The sequence below is a fragment of the Diabrotica virgifera genome, chromosome 1, assembly GCF_917563875.1.
Source record: "Diabrotica virgifera virgifera chromosome 1, PGI_DIABVI_V3a".
In the NCBI taxonomy this organism is placed as follows: Eukaryota; Metazoa; Arthropoda; class Insecta; order Coleoptera; family Chrysomelidae; genus Diabrotica; species Diabrotica virgifera.
In genome coordinates, this window is record NC_065443.1 from 6,401,201 (window position 1) to 6,423,834 (window position 22,634).

Here is a 22,634-nt window from a genome sequence, read left to right on the forward strand (position 1 = left end):
TTTCAGTCCTGTAACGTTTTAAAAAAATGAATTTTTTTTTGCGAAAGCTGGATTGCAAAATTTATTTTGCATAATCTATTACACCGATCTTAATGAAATTTACAGTATTTTACTGTATCATAAAGTTTTTATGGGTGAAATATGAAGGTCCTAGGTGTAGCATAAAAGATTGAAAAACGTAAAATGCAAATACTTGTTTTTGTATGGTTTTTTCGCAATTAATGCTATTTTGCAACTAGGGTGACTATTTTTTAAATTTTCAACTAATTCTATGTTGTAGGAAATTTACTTACGCAACTTTTATGTCAGTACAACTTTTCTCGGAAATGAACAATTTTAAAGTTATAATCAAAAAACGAAGAAAAAAATCGAATTTTTCCTTCATTTTTTGACATTTTGATTATTTAAACAATGTTCCGGACCTTTTTGAGAGGGAGGATAACTCAAATATTATTATTTGATCTATTTTCAAGCAATTTCTGCAAAAAATTTTGAGTCACCTCTCAACGTCCATCTCAAAACATATGCGCCCTGGACTAGTTCAAATGGGGTCGTGCGGAAAGTCCACAGTGAGATTGCGGATCATCTAGACCAGCGTTTCCAAACCGGTGGGTCGCGACCCACTAGTGAGTCGCGGGCGGATTTAAAATGGGTCGCGGCGTAGCTTTTACAGTAGCTGAGTAGCGTACAATGACTGTGTTCTTTATTTTATTCTATCATCATGGGTTGCGGATGGGTCGCGAATATGAAAAAACATTAGAAGGTGGGTCGCCAGGCATAAAAGGTAGAGAATCACTGATCTAGACAGATCATAAGCTCAAGGAAACCTCAAGGACTTTGTGGAATGTTCCCCAGAAGCAATTGAATGGCTATGTAAATTGGACATTAATATTTAGCTTCATTTTTAGCATTGGAATAATATTGTAGCGGAAGAGAAATCTTGGCCGATCCCCGTATAACAGTAAACACCTCGAGAATGACGTAATCGGATGTGCTAGGCCTCGCCGGAGAATTCTGGAAGGTACGTCACGTAGGCGGAACAAGCCGATAGCTCGAGATGGGAGTCGATTGTTCCAGAATAACAACTGGGTATAAATACGGGCATATTTTGTGAATAAGTTTAGTGTATAAGATAAATTCGTCTGTAACTTATATAAATAAAGTCGTATATAAATTACGAACCGCTAGTTTTATTGTAATTAGAAGTAATTACACTAATCACGCTACAGTTGGTGTCAGGTGTGGGGTAAAGAATATACATGGAGTGAGGAGTGTCAAAAAGCTTTCGAACAACTACAAAGGGCTCTGATCAGTGCACCGATATTAAGCTACCCGGGACAGGCAGGAAAATTTGTTTTGGATACCGATGCTAGCAACAGTGCCATAGGAACTGTTCTCTCACAAATCCAGGATGGACAGGAAAAAGTCATCGCTTATTTCAGCAAAGTCCTGTCGAAACCAGAAAGAAACTATTGCGTTACCAGAAGAGAACTGCTGGGTGTAGTGAAGGCTTGCGAACATTTCCATAAATACTTGTACGGCAGAAAGTTCCTTCTTCGAACAGATCACGCTGCTCTAAAATGGCTCATACAATTCCGTAATCCAGATGGCCAGATGGCAAGATGGTTAGAACGATTACAAGAATATGATTACGAGATAGAACACAGGGCCGGAAGAGTTCACTCAAATGCTGATGCCCTTTCGAGACGACCATGCAGTGCGAATTGTAATCACTGTGCCAAATTAGAGGAACGATTTTGCCCCGTGAGACGAACCACCGTAATTAATGAGCAATGGCAGCCCCAACAGTTACAAGACGCCCAAGAAGATGATCCATGTATAAAAAGAGTATTGGATTGGATGCGGCAAGGTGAGAGACCTAGTTGGCAGAACATTAGTGCATGTAGTCCAGAAGTCAAGGCCTACTGGAGCCAATGGAATTGCCTGGTACTAAAAGATGATCTTCTGTACAGAACCTTTGAGAACGATGATGGTACAGAATCTAAGCTTCAGTTAATTGTACCTAAAAGTAAAGTGTTAGAAGTATTGCGTCAGTTGCATGACGGTACATCAGGTGGACACTTTGGTATTACGAAGACTCTGCAAAAGGTTCGAGAACGGTTCTATTGGGTGAACTGTAAAGATGATGTAAGAAGGTGGTGCCGAAAATGTGAACCGTGTGCATCCGGTAATGGTCCGGTTGGTAAAAAGAGAGCACCCATGAGACAGTACAATGTTGGAAGTCCTATGGAAAGAGTAGCTATCGACATTGCAGGTCCATTTCCAGAAACCGATGCTGGAAATAAATACATCCTGGTAGCCATGGATTATTTTACAAAATGGACTGAGGCCTATGCATTACCAAATCAAGAAGCTGCTACCGTTGCAGAGGTACTTGTTAAAGAATTCTTTAGCCGATTTGGTGTTCCCTTGGAGATCCACTCCGACCAAGGGCGAAACTTTGAGTCAGCTCTTTTCCAAAACGTTTGTAAATTGATTGGTGCCAATAAGACCAGAACAACACCCCTGCATCCTCAATCAGATGGGATGGTCGAGAGGATGAACCGAACGATGGGTAAACACTTGTCCAAAGTTGTATCTGAACATCAGCGAGATTGGGACCAACACATTCATTTATTCCTGATGGCCTACCGCTCGGCCGTAAATGAAACTACAGGTCAAACACCAACCTGCCTGATGTTGGGTCGTGAAGTTCGGTTGCCCTGCGACCTAGAGTTTGGCTGCGGACCTTCCGAGGAACATGTTGCAGGCGAAGACTACGTTGACCGCCTGAAATTACGAATGAACAACATTCATGAACTTGCCCGACAACACATCCAGATAGCCAGTGACAGAATGAAAGATCAATATGATTCTCGATGCAAGAATGAAAGCTTCGAAGTAGGTGATCTTGTCTGGCTTTATAATCCGCAACGTCGTCGAGGCTTATGTCCTAAACTGCAAAGACAATGGGAAGGTCCATATGAAGTTAAGAAGAAAATAAATGACGTAATATATAGAATTAAGAAGTTGCCAAACGGTAAACCAAAAGTTATTCACATAAATCGTCTTGCACCATATGCTGGCTCAAATGAAACAGAAGAAGCACGAGTCCTCCAACAGGAGATGAAAGATGTCGCACAGCCAAGTTTTAATCAATTTATGTCAAATTACGCAGCGAGAAAGAGTGCTAGATTCGGCGTGACCACAGAAGTTCAGCAAGATCTGTTTGGTGTTCCAGAAAACGTCTCTCTGGCCCACTGTGTTGCCCAAGACCTCGAGATGACTAAAGGAATATCGTCCGTATTCAATAGAAAGTTCGGCCGCCTGGACGAGTTAAGAAATCAGCAGCCTAAAATTGGAAGAGTACTGCGATTGGAAGATGGTCCTCGATCTTTGCTGTATATGGTGACCAGAAAGTCTTATACGGACACGCCAAGCTACGAGAACATATGGCGTGTTCTAACTAATTTGAAGAAAATAGTGTGTAATTATGACATCAAAAATTTGGCTTTACCAAAAATAGGCCATGCAGTAGAAAATCTGGATTGGAAGATTGTGAGAAGCATGCTTGAAGTGGTCTTCAGAGGAACTGGTGTACAAATCACTGTGTGTTGCATGAACCCGAAGATGTCGTACCCTTCAAAGACAGTAGACTGTTATTTCTTCTTGAAGGGTGTATGCAGAGCTGGAGAGTCGTGTAGATTCCGCCATCCTGGGCCTTCATTTAGAGTTGCTGATCGAGACGCTCAGATCTTAAGAGGGGAGCAGTGTAGCGGAAGAGAAATCTTGGCCGATCCCCGTATAACAGTAAACACCTCGAGAATGACGTAATCGGATGTGCTAGGCCTCGCCGGAGAATTCTGGAAGGTACGTCACGTAGGCGGAACAAGCCGATAGCTCGAGATGGGAGTCGATTGTTCCAGAATAACAACTGGGTATAAATACGGGCATATTTTGTGAATAAGTTTAGTGTATAAGATAAATTCGTCTGTAACTTATATAAATAAAGTCGTATATAAATTACGAACCGCTAGTTTTATTGTAATTAGAAGTAATTACACTAATCACGCTACAATATATTATATTCCTGTATTTATCGTACTGTTAAAGTCCATACGCTAAATAAAATAAAATACGATAAAATCACTTGATATAAATTAGATTAGTAATTGAAACTGATGAAAAAGTGGCATGCTAGCTGAAAGCTAGCAACAAACTCTTTCAGGATTTTGTAACTTCAAACGATTAATCATAGCCTGACCTCCTGCAAAAAGCTCAGCTTTGATGAGATTTTCAGAATTTTTCGTTTATACAAACGCCATACGTCCTCTTGTAAAAAGCGAAAGACTAGAAAATGTTTAATGTCGACTGCGAATTAGAGTTATTTGAATTTAGAGTCTAGAGCATTGGTATCGGGGTAAACGAGCGGGTTGGGGTGGGTTAAGGGGGAGCCGATAAATGGCGCACAGGAAATTCCACCTGAATTTAAGCCTGGCAGAAGCTTTGTCACTCTACGGCTACGGGAATAGAAGTGTTTTTTTTTTGAACGAAATTAATGAATTGATTGGGTTCATTTATCTTCTTGTTTGAGAAAGGACGGATTTTTAGTCAGCTGCCGGTTTGGAATAAAAAGTTGGGATGGTTGAAGGGAAGAGAAATGGGTTTAAAATTGGAAAAAAATTGAAACAAGCTTTCGCAATTAAATGTGTACATTTCTTTCATGTGAATTCAATATTAATTTATTTTAATAAACTTTTTTAGCTAGATGGAAATTTAAACGTTAAATATAACGTAATTTTAATTATAATTGCGAGTTATTAAAACGTCAAAATCACCATCATCATCAACCAGTACGCGTCCACTGCTGGACATAGGTCTCCCTTAGCTCTTTCCATTTGTCTTTGTTTTGTGCGGCTTGCATCCAGTTACCGATTACATGCTTTAGATCGTCGGTCTATTTGGTTGGTGGGCGTCCTCTGCTCCGTATTGTTTTTTCTCGTGTCCTCCACTCGACAATACGTCTTTGTCCATCGGTTTCCGAAATTTCACTTGTTCACTACCTTTTTTGTGAGTGTGTAACGTTACAAACGTCACATCTTTGATATTTTATTTTTAAATAATTATTCTACTTTATTTTCTTTAATATTTCATTAGTAATAATTTTCTACTATTCGTTTTAACTTGCTTTTTCATAAAAACTAGTTTGGCGCCCGTTCTATAATAGGCAACCCTATTTACATTGTATCATTTCTTGTGTTCCATGTTCGTTATTTCAAATTTCGGTCCACGGTTCGTTGTCATGTCGTTTTAATAACAGTGACAGTCCCCGTATTCATTCTCAAAATGATGGTGGAAATGTCATAAAAGGCAAAGAAGCTTCAAAATTAAATCATTTTTTATTTCAAATCAAATCTTTCTCTTGGGTTTTTTGGATAAGACCACCGTCCTCCTTCTGGGAGCTTCAAAAAAGTATATCGCCGGCGATGACAGTAGGTTTGTTCCAACACGACCTAGAACCGTCACGAAACGGTAACGCTCCTGCTCAGTAAACAAAATCCGTTCCAACAAAAATATGATCGTCATCGGATCGTCCTTCCCACTGTTCCAACAAGAATTGTTATCTTTCGGTGACGGTTTGGTGATGATCATTTCAGTAATCGGGCAAATGCATAATGTGCTGGTTGGACTGACTTGCGCACTAGGATTTAATTCTTTAAATTTTTTGAGCCTTTGATCGACTAAAAGCACACAAGCTGTCACCAACAAAAATGACAAATATATGATAATGATAGATAAATCACTTATCAGTCAGATAACCGTTCCAAAATCGGTTTCCAAATTACCGTCATGGGACGATAACTGGGCGATACAATTACGAACATGCGCACAAGAAACGGTACAAGTAGTTTCGTGACGGTTTCTGGACCGTCCAAAAGTTCATGTTGGAACAAACCTAATAAGGCTGACAACAATGGGACCATGAAATCTAGGCTGCAACACTCAACATCTTTCGCTGCACTGACCTAGGGCCTCAGCCTCAACATCTGCCCAGGTCAAGATAAGTCCATAGCAGTACCATTCGACATCAAGAAGTTACCATCAGCTACCAAAAGCCATAAGTATAATCCAGAATTGTTAGTTTTTGGCAAGAATTTGAATATATATGTTAATGCAATTTACTATATCCTATTTCACGAACATACGCCTGTTTTGGATTACTTCGACAACAAATATTTTACTGTGCAAAATAAGAAAAACGAAAGTAAATTGCAAATTACATTGTTGTTTATTGGAATAATTATTAGCGCCATTTACTTTCGTACTTCTTATATTGCACAGTAAAATATTCGTTGTCGAAGTAATCCAAAACAGGCGTATGTTCGTGGAATGGCCCATAAGGCATGTTTTTATTATACTTTTATGAACAATAAACATGATTAGTTAAAAATACTGTTTTGTTTGCTTCCATTCTAAATTTTCAGAATTCATTTCTAAGATTAGGACAAGACGAACACACACCTGAGTAACTGAGCTAAGATAAGGGTGTAACGATGGCTATCTTAGATAATTTAGGTAATATTTTCGAATTATATTTCAATCGACTGGGGTAGTCCATCGCTTATTTCGTTACAAGTGTTAAATGTTTCAGCTCCATAAGTGAGTATAGGCAACACACATTGGTCAAAGATTTTCCTTTTCAGGCATATGGGTAAGTCCGATTTAAATACATAGTTCAGTTTACCAAACGTTGCCCAAGCTAATCCTATGCGACGTGGGAGCTTGCACGTCCGGTTATCTGTTCCCAACCGAATTTAATGTCCCAAGTACTTATAAGATGTAGTCAGCTCAATATCCATTCCATCTACAACAATATTACGATTTAGCACCAGATTAGTCATTAATTGCGTCTTGTTGATATTAATCTTTAGTTCGACCTCCAAAGAAGCGTGATATAATTTGTTCAACATTTATTATTCCATCATCCATACGATCGACTATAAGGACCATGTCATCTGGGAATCTCAAATGACTGAGCTTCTTTCCATTTATGTAGATACCATATTCGTTCAGATCTGCCTTCCTAAAAGTGTATTCTAAAAGGGTTGTGAATAACTTTGGTGAGATGGTTCCTCCTTGCCGTACTCCTCGCTGTATACAGAAATTATTTGTTTGTGGTTCAGATAGTCTTACGCTAGCCGTTGCTTTTTGGTAGATATATTTAATCATGTTAGTGTAGCGATGGTCTATTCGGCATTTTGTGAATAGTCCAGGGCGCATCTGTTTTGAGATGGACGTTGAGAGGTGACTCAAATTTTTTTGCAGACATTGCTTGAAAATAACTCAAATTTTAATATTTGAGTTATCCTCCCACTCAAAATGGTGCGGAACATTGTTTAAATAATCAAAATGTCAAAAAATGAAGGAAAAATTCGATTTTTTTCTTCGTTTCTTGATTATAACTTCAAAAGTATTCATTTCCGAGAAAAGTTTCACTGACATAAAAGTTGCATAATTAAATTTCCTACAATATAGAATTGGTTAAAAATTTAAAAAATAGTCACCCTTGTTGCAAAATAGCAATAATTGCGAAAAAACCATACCAAAACAAGTATTTGCATTTTACGTTTTTCAACAATTTATGCTGCACTTAGGACCTTCATATTTTACCCAGAAAAACTTTATGATACAATAAAACAATACTGTAAATTTCATTAAGATCGGTTCAATAAATTTTGCAAAATAAATTTTGCAATCCAGCTTTCGCAAAAAAAATTCATTTTTTCAAAATGTTACAGGACTGAAAATAAAGCAGATAGCAAGTTGAAAATTTTTTTGCTTATAGAAGTGTACCGTACCTTTCATTTGCAATTTTCAAAATTAAAATCGATTAATTACGACGGCGTCAGGAAATTTTTTAAATAAACATTAATTTTTGGAGCTACGCGCAGCACAGCGGTGTTCGATTCACACAAGTTTATTTCCACCAAAATTTCTTCCAATCTTTATCTAATATATTATTTTCTTACTCTATATTTTGTTTTATTTTAATATTTTAATTCCACAAAAATCAAACTAATTTTATTATTGTTTGTGAAATATTGTTTAAACAATTGCATATGTTTAAAAATAATAAACTTTTATTCTCTTAGTCAAAATATATGAACAAAGAAAGTTTTTGCTAATAAAAGTGTTATTTCAAAGGATAAAGTATGTGTTTTTATTTTGAAATAAACAAATTTATTTATTTATATCGAAATGTAATAAAAATTAAAATGTATCAATCATTATCAAAGGTCATTGGAATGCCCAATCAGAGCAAACTATCCGCTGTTCTGCGCGTAGCACCAATAATTAATGTTTATTTAAAAAAATTCCTGACGCTGTGGTGTTAATCGATTTTAATTTTGCAAAATTGAAAATAAAAGGTACAGTACACTTCTATAAGCAAAACAAATTTCAACTTGCTATCTGCTTTACTTTCAGTTCTGTAACATTCTGAAAAAATGAATTTTTTTTGTGAAAGCTGGATTTCAAAATTTATTTTGCAAAATCTATTGAACCTATCGTAATGAAATTTACAGTATTGTTTTAATGTATCATGAAGTTTTTCTAGTTGAAATATGAAGGTCCCTAAGTGTAGCATAAATGGTTGAAAAACGTAAAATGCTAATACTTGTTTTTGTATGGTTGTTTCGTAATTATTGCTATTTTACAACAAGGGTGACTAATTTTTGAATTTTTAACCAATTCTATATTGTAGGAAATTTAATTACGTAACTTTTATGTCAGTACAAGTTTTCTCGGAAATGAATACTTTTAAAGTTATAATCAAAAAACCAATAAATAAATCGAATTTTTCCTTAATTTTTTGACATTTTGATTATTTAAACAATGTTCCGGACCTTTTTGAGAGGGAGGATAACTCAAATCTTATTATTTGATTTATTTTCAAGCAATTTCTGCAAAAAAATTTGAGTCACCTCTTAACGTCCAAATGTACTAATATTTTTACAGATCCGCCCTGGTCTAGAACGCTTTTCACATTTTTCTGCTGGCTTATGGTATCGAATGCTTTCTCGTAGTCCGCGAATATCAGTGCCAATGGTTTGTTGTATTCTGCAGACTTCTCTATCAGGTTTTTTATTACCAGTAAGTGGTCGTTAGTGCTATATCCAGATCTAAATCCAGCTTGTTCTCTAGGCTGATAGAAGTCTAACTTAGCCTTGTGTGATAGCAAACTGATAGGACAGTAGCAAAACGTCAAAATAAACTTATTCAAATTATGGCTTATTCCCAATAAACATAGTAAATTGCATTAAGCGGTCACAAGAAAAAAGCTACAGAAAAATATTAAATGGCATCGTTGCATCAAGCTCACCATTGGAGCTTGGTTTGATAGTCGGGGCCACTTTTTCTCTAGTTCTGTTACTAAAAGTTAATTTTCAATCAATTTTCGTGCAGTAAGCAAGTCATCAAGACAGAAAGCGCGTTCCAAGATTGCAGCGTTAATTTTGAACATTTTGTCGAGTTATTTGGCCCACATCTACGTAATATAGTAAATAATGGCCGCATAGAGCCCAATTTAAGAAATTTGTTAGAATAGAATAGAATAGAATAGAATAGAATAGAATAGAATAGAATAGAATAGAATAGAATAGAATAGAATAGAATAGAATAGAATAGAATAGAATAGAATAGAATAGAATAGAATAGAATAGAATAGAATAGAATAGAATAGAATAGAACAGAATAGAATAGATTAGAATAGAATAGAATAGAATAGAATAGAATAGAATAGAATAGAATAGAATAGAATAGAATAGAATAGAATAGAATAGAATAGAATAGAATAGAATAGAATAGAATAGAATAGAATAGAATAGAATAGAATAGAATAGAATAGAATAGAATAGAATAGAATATAATAGAATAGAATAGAATAGAATAGAATAGAATAGAATAGAATAGAATAGAATAGAATAGAATAGAATAGAATAGAATAGAATAGAATAGAATAGAATAGAATAGAATAGAATAGAATAGAATAGAATAGAATAGAATAGAATAGAATAGAATAGAATAGAATAGAATAGAATAGAATAGAATAGAATAGAATAGAATAGAATAGAATAGAATAGAATAGAATAGAATAGAATAGAATAGAATAGAATAGAATAGAATAGAATATAATAGAATATTCTTTATTAATCCAATCAGATCACATTGTCATATTGGACAAGTTATATAGGACAATTACATAAAACATAATCAACAAAATATAGATTAATATAAAAAAGATATGCAATATTAGTATGATAGAATTGATTCAAAAAATGACATAACCCAGACATCCAAAGTGAAAGTTATCCTCCAACACCAAATTGTTCTATATAGTCCATATAATGTTCAGAAAAAAGTCACACCTTTTTGAGCGTCGGGTTTGGGGGGGGGGGGAGAGGGGGGATAAATTCGTAGTTTTTTACGTTTTTCGTCAATATTTCTAAAACTATGAGGTTAAGCATGAACAAACTTCTATATAAAAATGTTCTACATTAAATTTGAAATAAAAAAGGCCCTATACATAATCCTTCTAAAATGAACGGTTCCAAAGTTACGGAGGTAGTATAGTACAATTGGTCCAAAAAAAGGCCTAACCCAGACATCCAAAGTAAAAGTTTTCCTCCAACACCAAATTGTTCTATATGGTCCACATATTGTTCAGTAAAAAGTTACACCGTTTTAAGCGTCCGGTTTGGGTGGAAGATGTGGAGAAGTCGGTAAATTAGTAGTTTCTTTACGTTTTTCGTCAATATTTCTAAAACTATGTTTAAGCATAAACAATGTTCTATACAAAACGTTCTACATAAAATTTAAAACAAAAATTGTTCTATCCATAATTGTTATAAAATCAACGGTTCCAGAGTTACGGAGGGTGAAATGTGGGTGTTTTCGATACTTTTTATATTTTTTGGACAATTGATGATGATTTTGGGTGGTGATGTTGACGTTTCTTCAAGGGCTTATCATTAACATACCATAGGCCACTGAAATAGCAAATCCTGGCAGAGAAAATTTCTTTCAATCAGTAAAAATATTATAAATTGCCCAAAAAATATAAAAAGTATCGAAAACCTCCACTTTTAACCCTCCGTAACTCTGGAATTGTTGATTTTATAACAATTATGCATAGAACCTTTTGTGTTATAAATTTGATGTAGAACATTTTTGTATGGAACATTGTTTACGCGAAAGCATATTTTTAGAAATATTGACGAGAAACATTTTTTTTTTTTATTATTAACTCCATTGAGTACAACAATCTGCCCATTGGGCATTAAGCATTTGTTATGGTAAAAAATATAGACATGTAGAGAGTTACTCCAGTGAGTAACCTCTTTAAACGAGAAACATAAAAAACTACTAATTTACCGATTTCTCCCCTATCTCCCCCCCCCAAACCGGACGCTCAAAATGGTGTAACTTTTTACTGAACAATATCTGGACCATATAGAACAATTTGGTGTTGGAGGAAAACTTTTACTTTTAATGTCTGGGTTAGGCCTTTTTTGGACTAACTATACTATGTACCTCCGTAACTTTGGAACCGTTCATTTTAGAAGAATTATGCATAGGGCCTTTTTTGTTTCAAATTTAATGTAGAACATTTTTGTATAGAAGGTTGTTCATGCTAAACCGCATAGTTTTAGAAATATTGACGAAAAACTTAAAAACTACGAATTTACCGATTTCTTCCCCTCTCTGCCTCTCTCCCTCAAACCCAACGCTCAAAATGGTGTGACTTTTTTCTGAACATTATGTGGACCATATAGAACAATTTGGTGTTGGAGGATAACTTTCACTTTGGATGTCTGGGTTTGGATCTAGTTATACCATACTACACTCACCGGCAGAGAAAACGGGCACCCCAAAAAATGGGTCATTTTAATGTCTTGTATTTCCTAAACCTGATATCCGATTTAAGTAATTTTTTTAATATGTTATAGCCTTATTCTTTATCAATATCGCTGTATTAATATTGTTGCTAGACAGGTACATTGTCATTGTATACAGGGTGTACGAATCAAACTGTGTTTTTTTCTCAAACTTTGGAACACCCTGTGGAATGTTCTAGCTTTTATAAAATACTGAAATTATAACCAAACTATAGCCTCAGGTTTTCTTAATATTCTGTTTTTTTATTCATTCGCTTATGTTGGATAATAAAAAAGTTAAGCAGTTTAACAACTACTCCTGTTTTTCGTTAATACAGGGTGTTTTTAAATAAGTGCGACAAACTTTAAGGGGCAATTCTGCATGAAAAAATAATGACAGTTTGCTTTATAAACGTATGCCCGCAAATGCTTCGTTTCCGAGATAGGGGGTGTTGAAATTGTTCTTACAAACTGACGATTTATTTATTTCTCTAAAACGGTTTGTGATATGCAAATGAAATTTGGTAGATTTTAAGAGGTAGTTATTGCGCATTTTTTGGCGTACAATTAAGAATTTTATATTCACCATTGGCGTACATACGGGTATAAATATTTTAGATATACCCCGTATGCACGCCAATGGTGAATATAAAATTCTCAATTGTATGCCAAAAAATGCGCAATAACTAGCTCTTAAAATCTACTAAATTTCATTTGCATATCACAAACCGTTTTAGAGCAATACATAAATCGTCAGTTTGTAAGAACAATTTCAACACCCCCTATCTCAGAAACGAAGTATTTGCGGGCATAAGTTTATAAAGCAAACTGTCATTATTTTATCATGCAAAATTACCCCTTAAAGCTTGCCGTACTTATTGAAAAACACCCTGTACTGACGAAAAACAGGGGTAGTTGTTAAAGTGCCTAACTTTTTTATTATCCAACATAAGCGAATGAATAAAAAAACAGAATGTTAAGAAAATCTGTGGCTATAGTTGGGTTTTAATTATAGTATTTTATAAAAGCTAGAACATTCCACAGGGTGTTCCAAAGTTTGAGAAAAAAACACAGTTTGATTCGTACACCCTGTATACAATGACAATGTACCTGTCTAGCAACAATATTATTACAGCGATATTGATAAAGAATAAGGCTATAGCATATTAAAAAAATTACTTAAATCGGACATCAGGTTTAGGAAATACAAGACATTAAAAATTACCCATTTTTTGGGGTGCCCGTTTTCTCTGCCGGTGAGTGTATATAGAGCGAGCGTCTCTGAACCTCGTCGGTCCTCATTCCCTGTACTCTTTTATTAAGTCAAAATAATCATTTAGGTTGTAAACGCATAATTTGATCAAGCATGATTTTAATTTATTTTTAAAGTTTTGAATATTATTCAGTTGTAAAATTTAGATCCTGCAAAATCAGGACTAGTTTCAAAAAGAGTTGTGGAGTGTTTACACACGCTTATCAACCTCCCGTGCCTTGTCGGGTAATTATGAAAGTCAGAGTTGAGGGTAAAATTTTGAAATTTAGTTTTGACGCGAATAATACACTTATAAATATATAAAGCACGGAAAGTCTGTGTTCAATAAAATATTTACGACATGATTGTCTATTATCAATATTGAATATCAATCTAAGAATTCTCTTTTGAGTTATAAAAACTCTAGAAGAGTTCCTAGAGTTTCCCCACAAGACAACATTGTAGGCCATATATGAATAAACCAATGCATAGTACACACTTATCAATTGGTTGGTATTAAATAAGAGTTTTCAATTGAAGGATCGCATAGTAACCCTTATTCATTGTTTTGCAGACTTTATTAACATTTTCATCCCATGTCATATTACTTTCTAGAATGCCACCAAGAAATAATGTTGTATCACTAAAAGGTATTTCCTCAGAACTAATTGTGATCTTATAATCATGGGATGGCTTACAGCGCGAGTAGAACTGCATACAAATAGTTTTCTCTGCATTTATCGTTAAATAGCTCATTTTACACCAGGTTGTAAATTCCTGTGCTACCAAGTTCATTTTGGATATGAGTTCGACTTCAGTTGATGCGTCAACTACAATTGTTGAATCATCTGCATACAGAACTGTATGATCTGCAGTTAAAAATTTTTTCAAATCATTGACATATAAAAGAAATATTAAGGGTCCCAATACGGAGCCTTGCGGTACACCTTGATCAAGATTAAAAACAGATGACTTCTTATTATCGATTTTTACTAGGAATTTACGATGTTGTAAGTATGACCTTAACCAGTTCAAGAAATGATCCCGAAAACCAAGGGCTTCTAATTTATGCAGTATAATTTCAATGTCAATAGAGTCAAAAGACTTAGTCAAAAAAGAGTGCACCCACATACCTTTTTCGATCCAAAGCAGGCGTGAATATAATTAAATAATGAAATAGAAGCACTCTCTGTAGATTTATTAGGAAGAAACCCATGCTGGCATTTATTTAAGATATCATATTTACATTTATTCAGAAAATTTAACATTTTATTGTAAATACACTTTTCGATAATCTTAGAGAGTACACCTGTTACAGTGATTGGCCTGTAATCATCAACCAAACATGGATCTCCCTTTTTCAAAATTGGACTAACTACTCCCCTTTTAATGTTACTTGGAAACTTGCCATCCTTGACAGATAGGTTGATGATGTGAGACAGAACAGGAGACATATATGAAGAAAGTTAGTATGTGGAAACTTTTTATCCCATGATTAGATTTTGTATCACATTCGAACTCTATAACATTCGATTATCTATAACATTCTATAACTCTATAACATTCGAATCGATTATCTATAACAAGAAATCGAACTTAACTGACTGATTTGGCAACATAGAGAAATAATCACTGTCATCACAATGTATATTATCCAATGAACTGTCAATACGGATGGCAGGAAGACAATTAATGCAGCCACGATACAAGAGAGAGGTCCTAGAGAGAGACAGGCAAGGTGCTGGAGACTTTGACAGCCCGTGTAATTTGAGTTGCCTATATCAACTTAAACGGGGAAATATAAAAGTAAAATTCTAAATATAAAAAAAAGTAACATAAAAACATAATCAAGGACTTCTTCACTTTATATAAAACAGTCAGTAATTTAGTATTTAAATAGTTTTAAAATTATTTAACTCCCAAATACTTTAGGAAAGTAGGTATTTGTTTTGATAAATACAAATAACAATTCTGAAAAGTATTTAAACTGATTTAAACACCAAATATGGTAACCTGTACTCTATTTACTCTGTAAATACAAAAAGTATTTAAATTTTGAAATATGTACTGCCAATCAGCCCTGAAAATTAAAATATGAGGTCCATTCAACGAAATGTCAATACTGATTTAATCGGGTCCATTTATATAGGCAACTCAAATTACACGGCCTGTCAAATTCTCCAGCACCTTGTCCGTTTCTCTCTAGAACCTCTTTCTTGTATGTTGGTGGTAATCTCGCTTCACTATTTGAATGGGACAGGGCCATTCCATCCGTATTGACAGTTCATTGATATTATCACAATATTGTGCCTTCGTCTTTGATAGTGTCACGTACTGACAAACAGTGTCAAAGGTTCGCAGATCTTTCGAAAAACGGTGCGGCTACTATCTCTCGAATTAATATTGATGACCTCTTAAGATTAAATTGGGGGACATTTTTAATTAAAAAATAAGATAGCTAAATACAGTCGAACCCGCTTATTAGAATACCTGTTAAAAGAATATCCCGCTTTGAAGAATATAAATTTGAGGTCCCGAAAGGTTTCTACTGGCCACCAATGATCGGTTATTAGAATATCCCGGTTATAGGAATACTATTGCTTGGCACGATGGCTATTCCAATAAGCGGGTTCGACTGTAATATCTTTAACCATAGTTTATCTTAGATTTTTTGCGAGGAGTAGGTGTGAAAATGAATTTAGTTATATAAAAATGAAATACAATAAGAAATATAATGATACTACCTTGAAGAGATTAATTGGATCAAAAACAATAGGTTTTATCGTTGGTGTACGCTTCTGATAGGCGGTCAAGTACAATGTAAAGATGATTGTGATCTTTGTCTATTAATTTTTTTTAATAACATCCAATGTTTATTGCTATCTGTCTCAACACAAACAATAAACAATATGTATAATAAATGTACAATAACATAGTGGGAAGCCGCCCAGTGGCGAGCATCCAGTAAGACATATAAAATTATAATTTTAAAATACAACAACAATTATGTACTTCGAACATAATAGATAAAATTTTGTACAGATAGACATCTCAGGCAATAAATATGATTACTAAAATACAAAATTAAAAATACGAAAAACAGTTTAAAAAATCAATGACTCTAAACTTGATTATTGACATTTATGGAATTTTGACACTATTAACATTTCCTAGGTTAATTAAGTTATGTCGGCGACTTTTTGTGTTTTCTGCGTTATTACTTTAACTTTTAGATTTTTAATCTGCTCTTATAGAACAAGCAGTTGTTTTTAAAACCCCTTAGGGACGTAATAGTATAATATAATGGGTATGGATTACTTTCTCTCGAAAACTTTTGAGAGCTCTTTCGTGAAGTTTTCTGGCGGTATCATGTACCGAAATTCAGTATTTACGTGTCTATAGTTAAAAACAGTCCTTTCAGTATTCTTTCAATATTAGAATGACAGCAAGTTCTTCCAGTTGTTCTACTTTCAAGTAATTTCATAATAAAAAGTTGTTAAAAACAAATTATATCTACATTGACTCTCCTATTTAGTAAGTGACAGATTACAATAAATGAGTCCGGCCCTGTTCATTCGCTGCTTACATTAGTGGAATTGATGGTTTCTGTAATTGATCCCAACCAGGCGACGATTGAGAAGGAACAGATGATTATGAACGAGCTCTGAGCTGGTGGCAGCCTCCAATAGGCATTGTCCTTCTCCAAATAATCGAATTGGTGGCTGAAATTCACCGCAACTTTTAATTGGAAAAGTTACCAGTATGGGACAGGGGTCGATTTTGAAAAACGACAGGGTTTGAATATATAGTGAGTGTCGTCAATATCAAGTCTATTGTCCGCGAGGGACTATTCAATATTTGTGGAAGTTTCTGTTAATGTTTCTCGATATTTCTGTCAGATTCTGACGAAATCGAAATGGAAAATTTGTGTTCTCAGTAGGTATAGTAGGTATTGTTAGATTCCTTTGGTTTATTTGTTCTGTGAAACTTAGAACAGGAAATTAATGTTATAATAAACTAATTCTTCTTCTTAAAGTGCCCTCTTCTCAATGGAGGTTGGCTACAATTCAAAATATTAAAGGACACCGTACACATCTTATGGAAAATATAATGTCGCTCAAATGTAATAAAATTTACTTACACGAATAGATTCGTCTCGAAATTACAATCATTTCATAGTATTGCGCCAATTCTGAATTATTATTGTGGGATTCCTTAAACACAATCGTAATAAAAGGCCGTGTGATGTTTAACCGTTTTAATTAATAAAATAGATAACTAAATTATAGATACTATTAAATTGACGAAATGTAAAAGTGTTTGTGTAATTGCGACTAAAATTTTACGAGTTCTCACAAAAGAAAATGTCTTTGAAATAATCGCGTTTATCTACTTAATATATGACCGGCTTGTCAATATATAAGTACGTCTTAAACTTCGTCCTTTCGATTATTGCCAAATACAATGTCTTTTCTCAGAATCTCAAAATCGACTGCCCTTCGCCCCCTACGCTAAAACCAATTCTTTTATAACTAATCTCCCTTTTCCGTTTTAACCTATATAAATTTGATCAAAGTATGTACCGACTTTTTCCAATAAACGAAAACTATAAAATTAGTCAAGGCGACTACTGTTTATCTTAAAGTCGGATTTCAACCGATTGAAAATAAACACAATCTTTTCACTAAACTACCCGTCGATTAGATACGCCCACACATCTGTCCATAAGAGCGCCGTTGACGGCCGCTCGTTTCGTGTTTGTACTAATAACTAAAGAAAAAATATATACAGGGGTCTTCAAAATTAAGATAAAATTTTTAAAATTCTACATTATTATTCACAGCGTAAATTGCAATTATAGTTTATGGAAATCACATTTTTGAAGTCCATAAAACTGTCATTCATGACTTAGTGTAGTGGCTATTGAAACAGCTTAACCCAGCGTGAGCTAAGCCGATTAGAGGAACTATAAAATACTTTTGGACGACTGACCCAATTAGACCTACTTTCTTATCTATAAGATAAGAGTACGTCTCTGTAATATTTAATGAATTATAACAGGACTTAAGTGCCACACAGTTTGGATTCAGAAGTGGACTGGGAACACGGGAAGCTTTGCTTGGCCTGAGTGTGTTAATGCAGAGATGTTTGGATGTAAACCAAGACCTCTATGTAGGTTTCATAGATTGTGAGAAGGCCTTCGATAAAGTCAGACACAAAAAACTGTATGAAATCTTAAGAAGCAAAAACATCGGCAGTCGCGACATTAACATAATATCCAGGTCGTACTGGGGACAAACAGCAAAAATCAAAGTTGATAATGAGTTAACCGAAGAAATTGAGATTCATCGAGGTGTGCGTCAGAGTTGTGTGCTTTCTCCACTACTATTCAATATATATAGCGAAACAATATGTCAAGTACCGCTCCTAGAGCAAAACATTGGTATGAACATTAACGGAGAGTTAATTAACAATATACGATACACTGATGACACGCTAATAGTAACAGATAACCTAGCAAATTTACAGTATTTGCTGGAAAACATAAACACTTATACTAACAAGTATGGTCTAAAACTGAACATCAAAAAGACTAAATTTATGATTGTAACACAGAAGTTATACACCAATGTGAATTTAACCATAAATAATAAGTAAGTTGAAAGAGTTATGTCCTACAAATATTGGGTTTGGTTCAATGATACTAACGACCAGACCAGAGAAATTAAGAGGCGAATAGAAATAGCGAGACAATCATTGATCAAAATGAAAAAGTTCCTATGCTACTGGTATATAAATTTGAGAATAAGAACGAGAATGTTAAGTTGCTATGTTTTCTCCCTACTTTTGTACGGCATGGAAGCTTGGACACTGAAAAAGATAAACATCAAAATCATTGAGGTATTCGAGATGTGGAAAATACCATGGACAGATAGAGTAACAAATCAAGATGTTTTGCTGAAGGTTGGGAAGGAATGCGAAGTCATAAAAACAATAAAAACGAGAAAACTGGAATATCTAGGCCACATAATGAAAGAGGAAAAGTACTCCCGTCTAAGGCTCCTAATCCAAGGAAAAATCTCCGGAAAGAGAAATGTGGGACATAGGAGGATTTCCCGGTTGCGAAATTTAAGGGAGTGGTACAGGTGCAATTCAATACAATTATTCAGAGCTGCAACTAACAAAGTTAAAATTGCTGTGATGGTAGCCAACCTCCGATACGAGACGGTACTGCAAGAAGAAGTAGAAACAGTTCAAAATTTGTATATTCCCTGTTTTACTGTTCATCCATACAAGCCAGAACCTTTGATTAAAAACTACTACACAGTAGTAGTGGGTAGTTTTTAATCAATGTGGGTAGTGGCTTAATCCATCACAGTGGGTAATTTTTAATCAATGCCAGAGCTATAAGTAAACATCAGACCACCGATCTACACAGAAGATTTCCAAAATGAAAGGTTACTTCATCTTCGCTGTCTTGTTGATAGTCACCATCGGAACCGATCTGGTTTTCGGCGACTGCCCTTCCGCAAGATTTAAAGGACCATGTTTTGCATGGAGCGCTGAAACCTGCCGCAGGGTGTGCAAGGAATCAGGAGGAGTCAGTGGTCATTGTAGCTTTTGGACATTTATGTGTTGGTGTGAAGGAGGAGGATGCTAGCGAGAAGGCACTACCGTTAGACTATTGGACATTTTTGGTAAAATGTATTGCGTTTTTGGTAAAATTAATATACCTATCACCATATTGACAAAGTGTGCTTTTTAATATGTCCTTTATAAATATTATTTCCAGTTTTAGAAAATTGATATACAGGGTGTCCAAATTTAATTTTTGTTTCTTTGATTTAGCATACAACACGAAACGGTTTCGTTTTTCACAATTTATTTGTTTCATGTTTCACGTTACATGTTTCATGTTTCATGTTTCTCGTTTCATGTTTCTTTGGTGTGCGGCCTCCATAAAGGAGCTAGAGCTCTTTGAAGATCGCGCCTTGTAATTAGTTTTTTTTTAAATACCTCCAGAACGTTTCTATTTAGAAAAACAGAAATTGCTCAAAGAAAAAACAGCTCAAAGTTACCAAATCACCTCTCCATATATAAAGCGGAGGTCATAGGAATCTATGAGGCAATTAAATTAGCACTTAGGAAAAACTTATTCAGAATAATAATTTTTTCTAATTCAAGCAGTGTAATTGAAAATATCAGCAGTTTTGCAATCAAAAATGTATCAGAGTTTTGGCCTTTTGAAACAAAAAGACTCATTAAGTCATCAAGACATTAAGTCTAAAGTGTATGATGAATTCAGAAATAAATGGAACAACCTAATCAGAATCAAAGACTATCAATACCGAAAAGTACAACCTACCTTTCCTAAAAATAAATGATTTGCCATTCTTCCATTCATAGATCGAAGACACATCACTACAATTATTATGTTACGTACAGGGCACTGTCTAACAAAAGAAAACTTGCATAGAATGAACCTGACAGACTATTGCAAATGTGGGCCCATAGAAAATCTTAATCACATATTTTTTGAATGCCGTATTAACTCCTTTCCACACTTCCAACCCCGATAACAATATATTCAATTTTACATTACGTAGATGAAGAATCAATCAAAGCAATTATGAGGTTTCATAGTATAAACAGAATAAAACTATAATGCTCAACTAGCTACACCTTATTTCTAATCCATGCTTATTACTAATAGGTTGTGTTTGTTATTGCATAACACCCATATGTTCGCTACTACAGTGTACATAGGTTGTGACAAAAAGTAAATACCTATTTAGTCAAAGTTATCACTAAGGAGCGGATTTATATGCGAGCAATTTTGATGAAAATATGCGCATACATCAGTAAAAAATTACGAAATATGCCCAAGATATGCAGAATAATTTCAAAAAATGTACATTTTGAGAAACCACATATTTATCTACAATAAAATAAATGTATCAATTTTCCACTATCATCTTGATTTTTTTTATGGTATCGTTGTACATTTGAGTTATGTAATTTTTTCTCAATGCACTTTCATCGGGAACACTTTTCTTGGAATATATTTCCAAATAGGTTACTGTTAAACATAGGATTTTCCAGTTTGTTCAAAAGTATGTTTTGCACTAATCATCGCCTCGCATAAATCCGAATTAAATTTATATTGTTCATTGATTGAAGTTATCAACGATTGCTCATCTTCTTGCATTTTGCATACACATACACTTTCAAACTGTTTAAACTTAAAATGTTGAGGAAGCAGCCAAATATTATTTATTAAAGAAAAAAAGGAAAAAAAGCAATCTTAAACTAACCATGTTACTACATGTTTTGCAGAATAATTTTCCCATGGGGTAAAGAAGCTGGGGATAGGTCCTGCCGCGGGAATATACCAGGCCAGAAGCTTTCGGCATATTGCACTATTCACAAACAAAAGTACTTTTACACAAAAACTAAAGATTGACCGACTAAACGTGACTAATTTTACTGCTTTACGGGATCTGATTTAAATCATATCTAAATTTCCGTTAGAGAATTGTAAAACGATGTTTAGAGGTGTAAATATTCTCTTAACAATAGGGTATATAACATCCTACAATCGTTTTATGAAGGAATACTAGACGCACTTTGTGGGTGAAGATCGGGAGTTTTCTAAGAAAAACCGAAACGGTAGTGAAAGAGCCGACTTCAGGTAGTTCTCAAAAATATATGACAGCATGTACCGGAGAATATTTTGTGTCGAATTAAAAAATTTTAGAATTTTTTCTTTTGGACAAAAATGTTTTTAAATAGACACATAATATACACGTATGTTTAAAAATATGCAAAATTTGGTAAAGTTCTCAAATATGCGAAATATGCAAGCAATATGCAATTAGCATAAAATCCGCTCCCTAGTTATCACCATAGCCAATTTACTTAAAAAAATCAAGAAGTAGACATATTCGGCGGGCCCGACATGGTCATGAGCCAGTCAACGTCGTGACCGCCAACCTGATCGAGCTGGCCAAATTGCATAAAGCGAGGCCAATAACCAAGCAAGCAAGCAAGCAAGCAAAATTTGGAGTAAAAACCTTGAGTAAATGGAGGTGAGAATATAAAACACTAAAACCGCCTAAACCTCTAACTTTTTTAAAGTATGTAAGACGGATTATTATGAAATCTTTTGTATTCGATTCTGGAGAGATTTAGGAAAAAAGTTGACCTATTGGTATGAGGAACAAATAAAAATTGCATTGTAGTAGGCTGAAAATGCATTTTCCAAAGTGCATCTCTAAGTGTTAAAAAAAAATAAAAATTCACAGCTCGCAAAATAATCATGGAAATGAGTTCAATTTTCATAGTCGTTGAATTTTTGAGGTCGCTAGATACGAATATCGGGTCCACGAAAATTTAAGAGGTACCTTGTGCCCGGCATTCCAATATTCACGTCGACTCCTGGAGTT

General features: G+C 34.6%; 2 protein-coding genes across 3 annotated transcripts in view; one reads left to right on the forward strand and one right to left on the reverse strand.

The window, feature by feature from the left end:
- Window positions 1-22,634, reverse strand: part of LOC114335340 (uncharacterized) — a 372,740-nt gene that overhangs the window by 51,804 nt on the left and 298,302 nt on the right. The gene's annotated exons all lie outside the window — the stretch shown is intronic.
- Window positions 19,604-19,941, forward strand: LOC114335354 (drosomycin-like). The gene has a single exon (XM_028285586.2). It carries the CDS (start codon window positions 19,640-19,642, stop codon window positions 19,847-19,849), a length of 210 nt encoding a protein of 69 aa, XP_028141387.1. The 5' UTR covers window positions 19,604-19,639; the 3' UTR covers window positions 19,850-19,941.

Coding starts and splice junctions, on each gene's coding strand:
- LOC114335354 (XM_028285586.2), top strand. CDS start 19,640: ATGAAAGGTTACTTCATCTTCGCTGTCTTGTTGATAGTCACCATCGGA.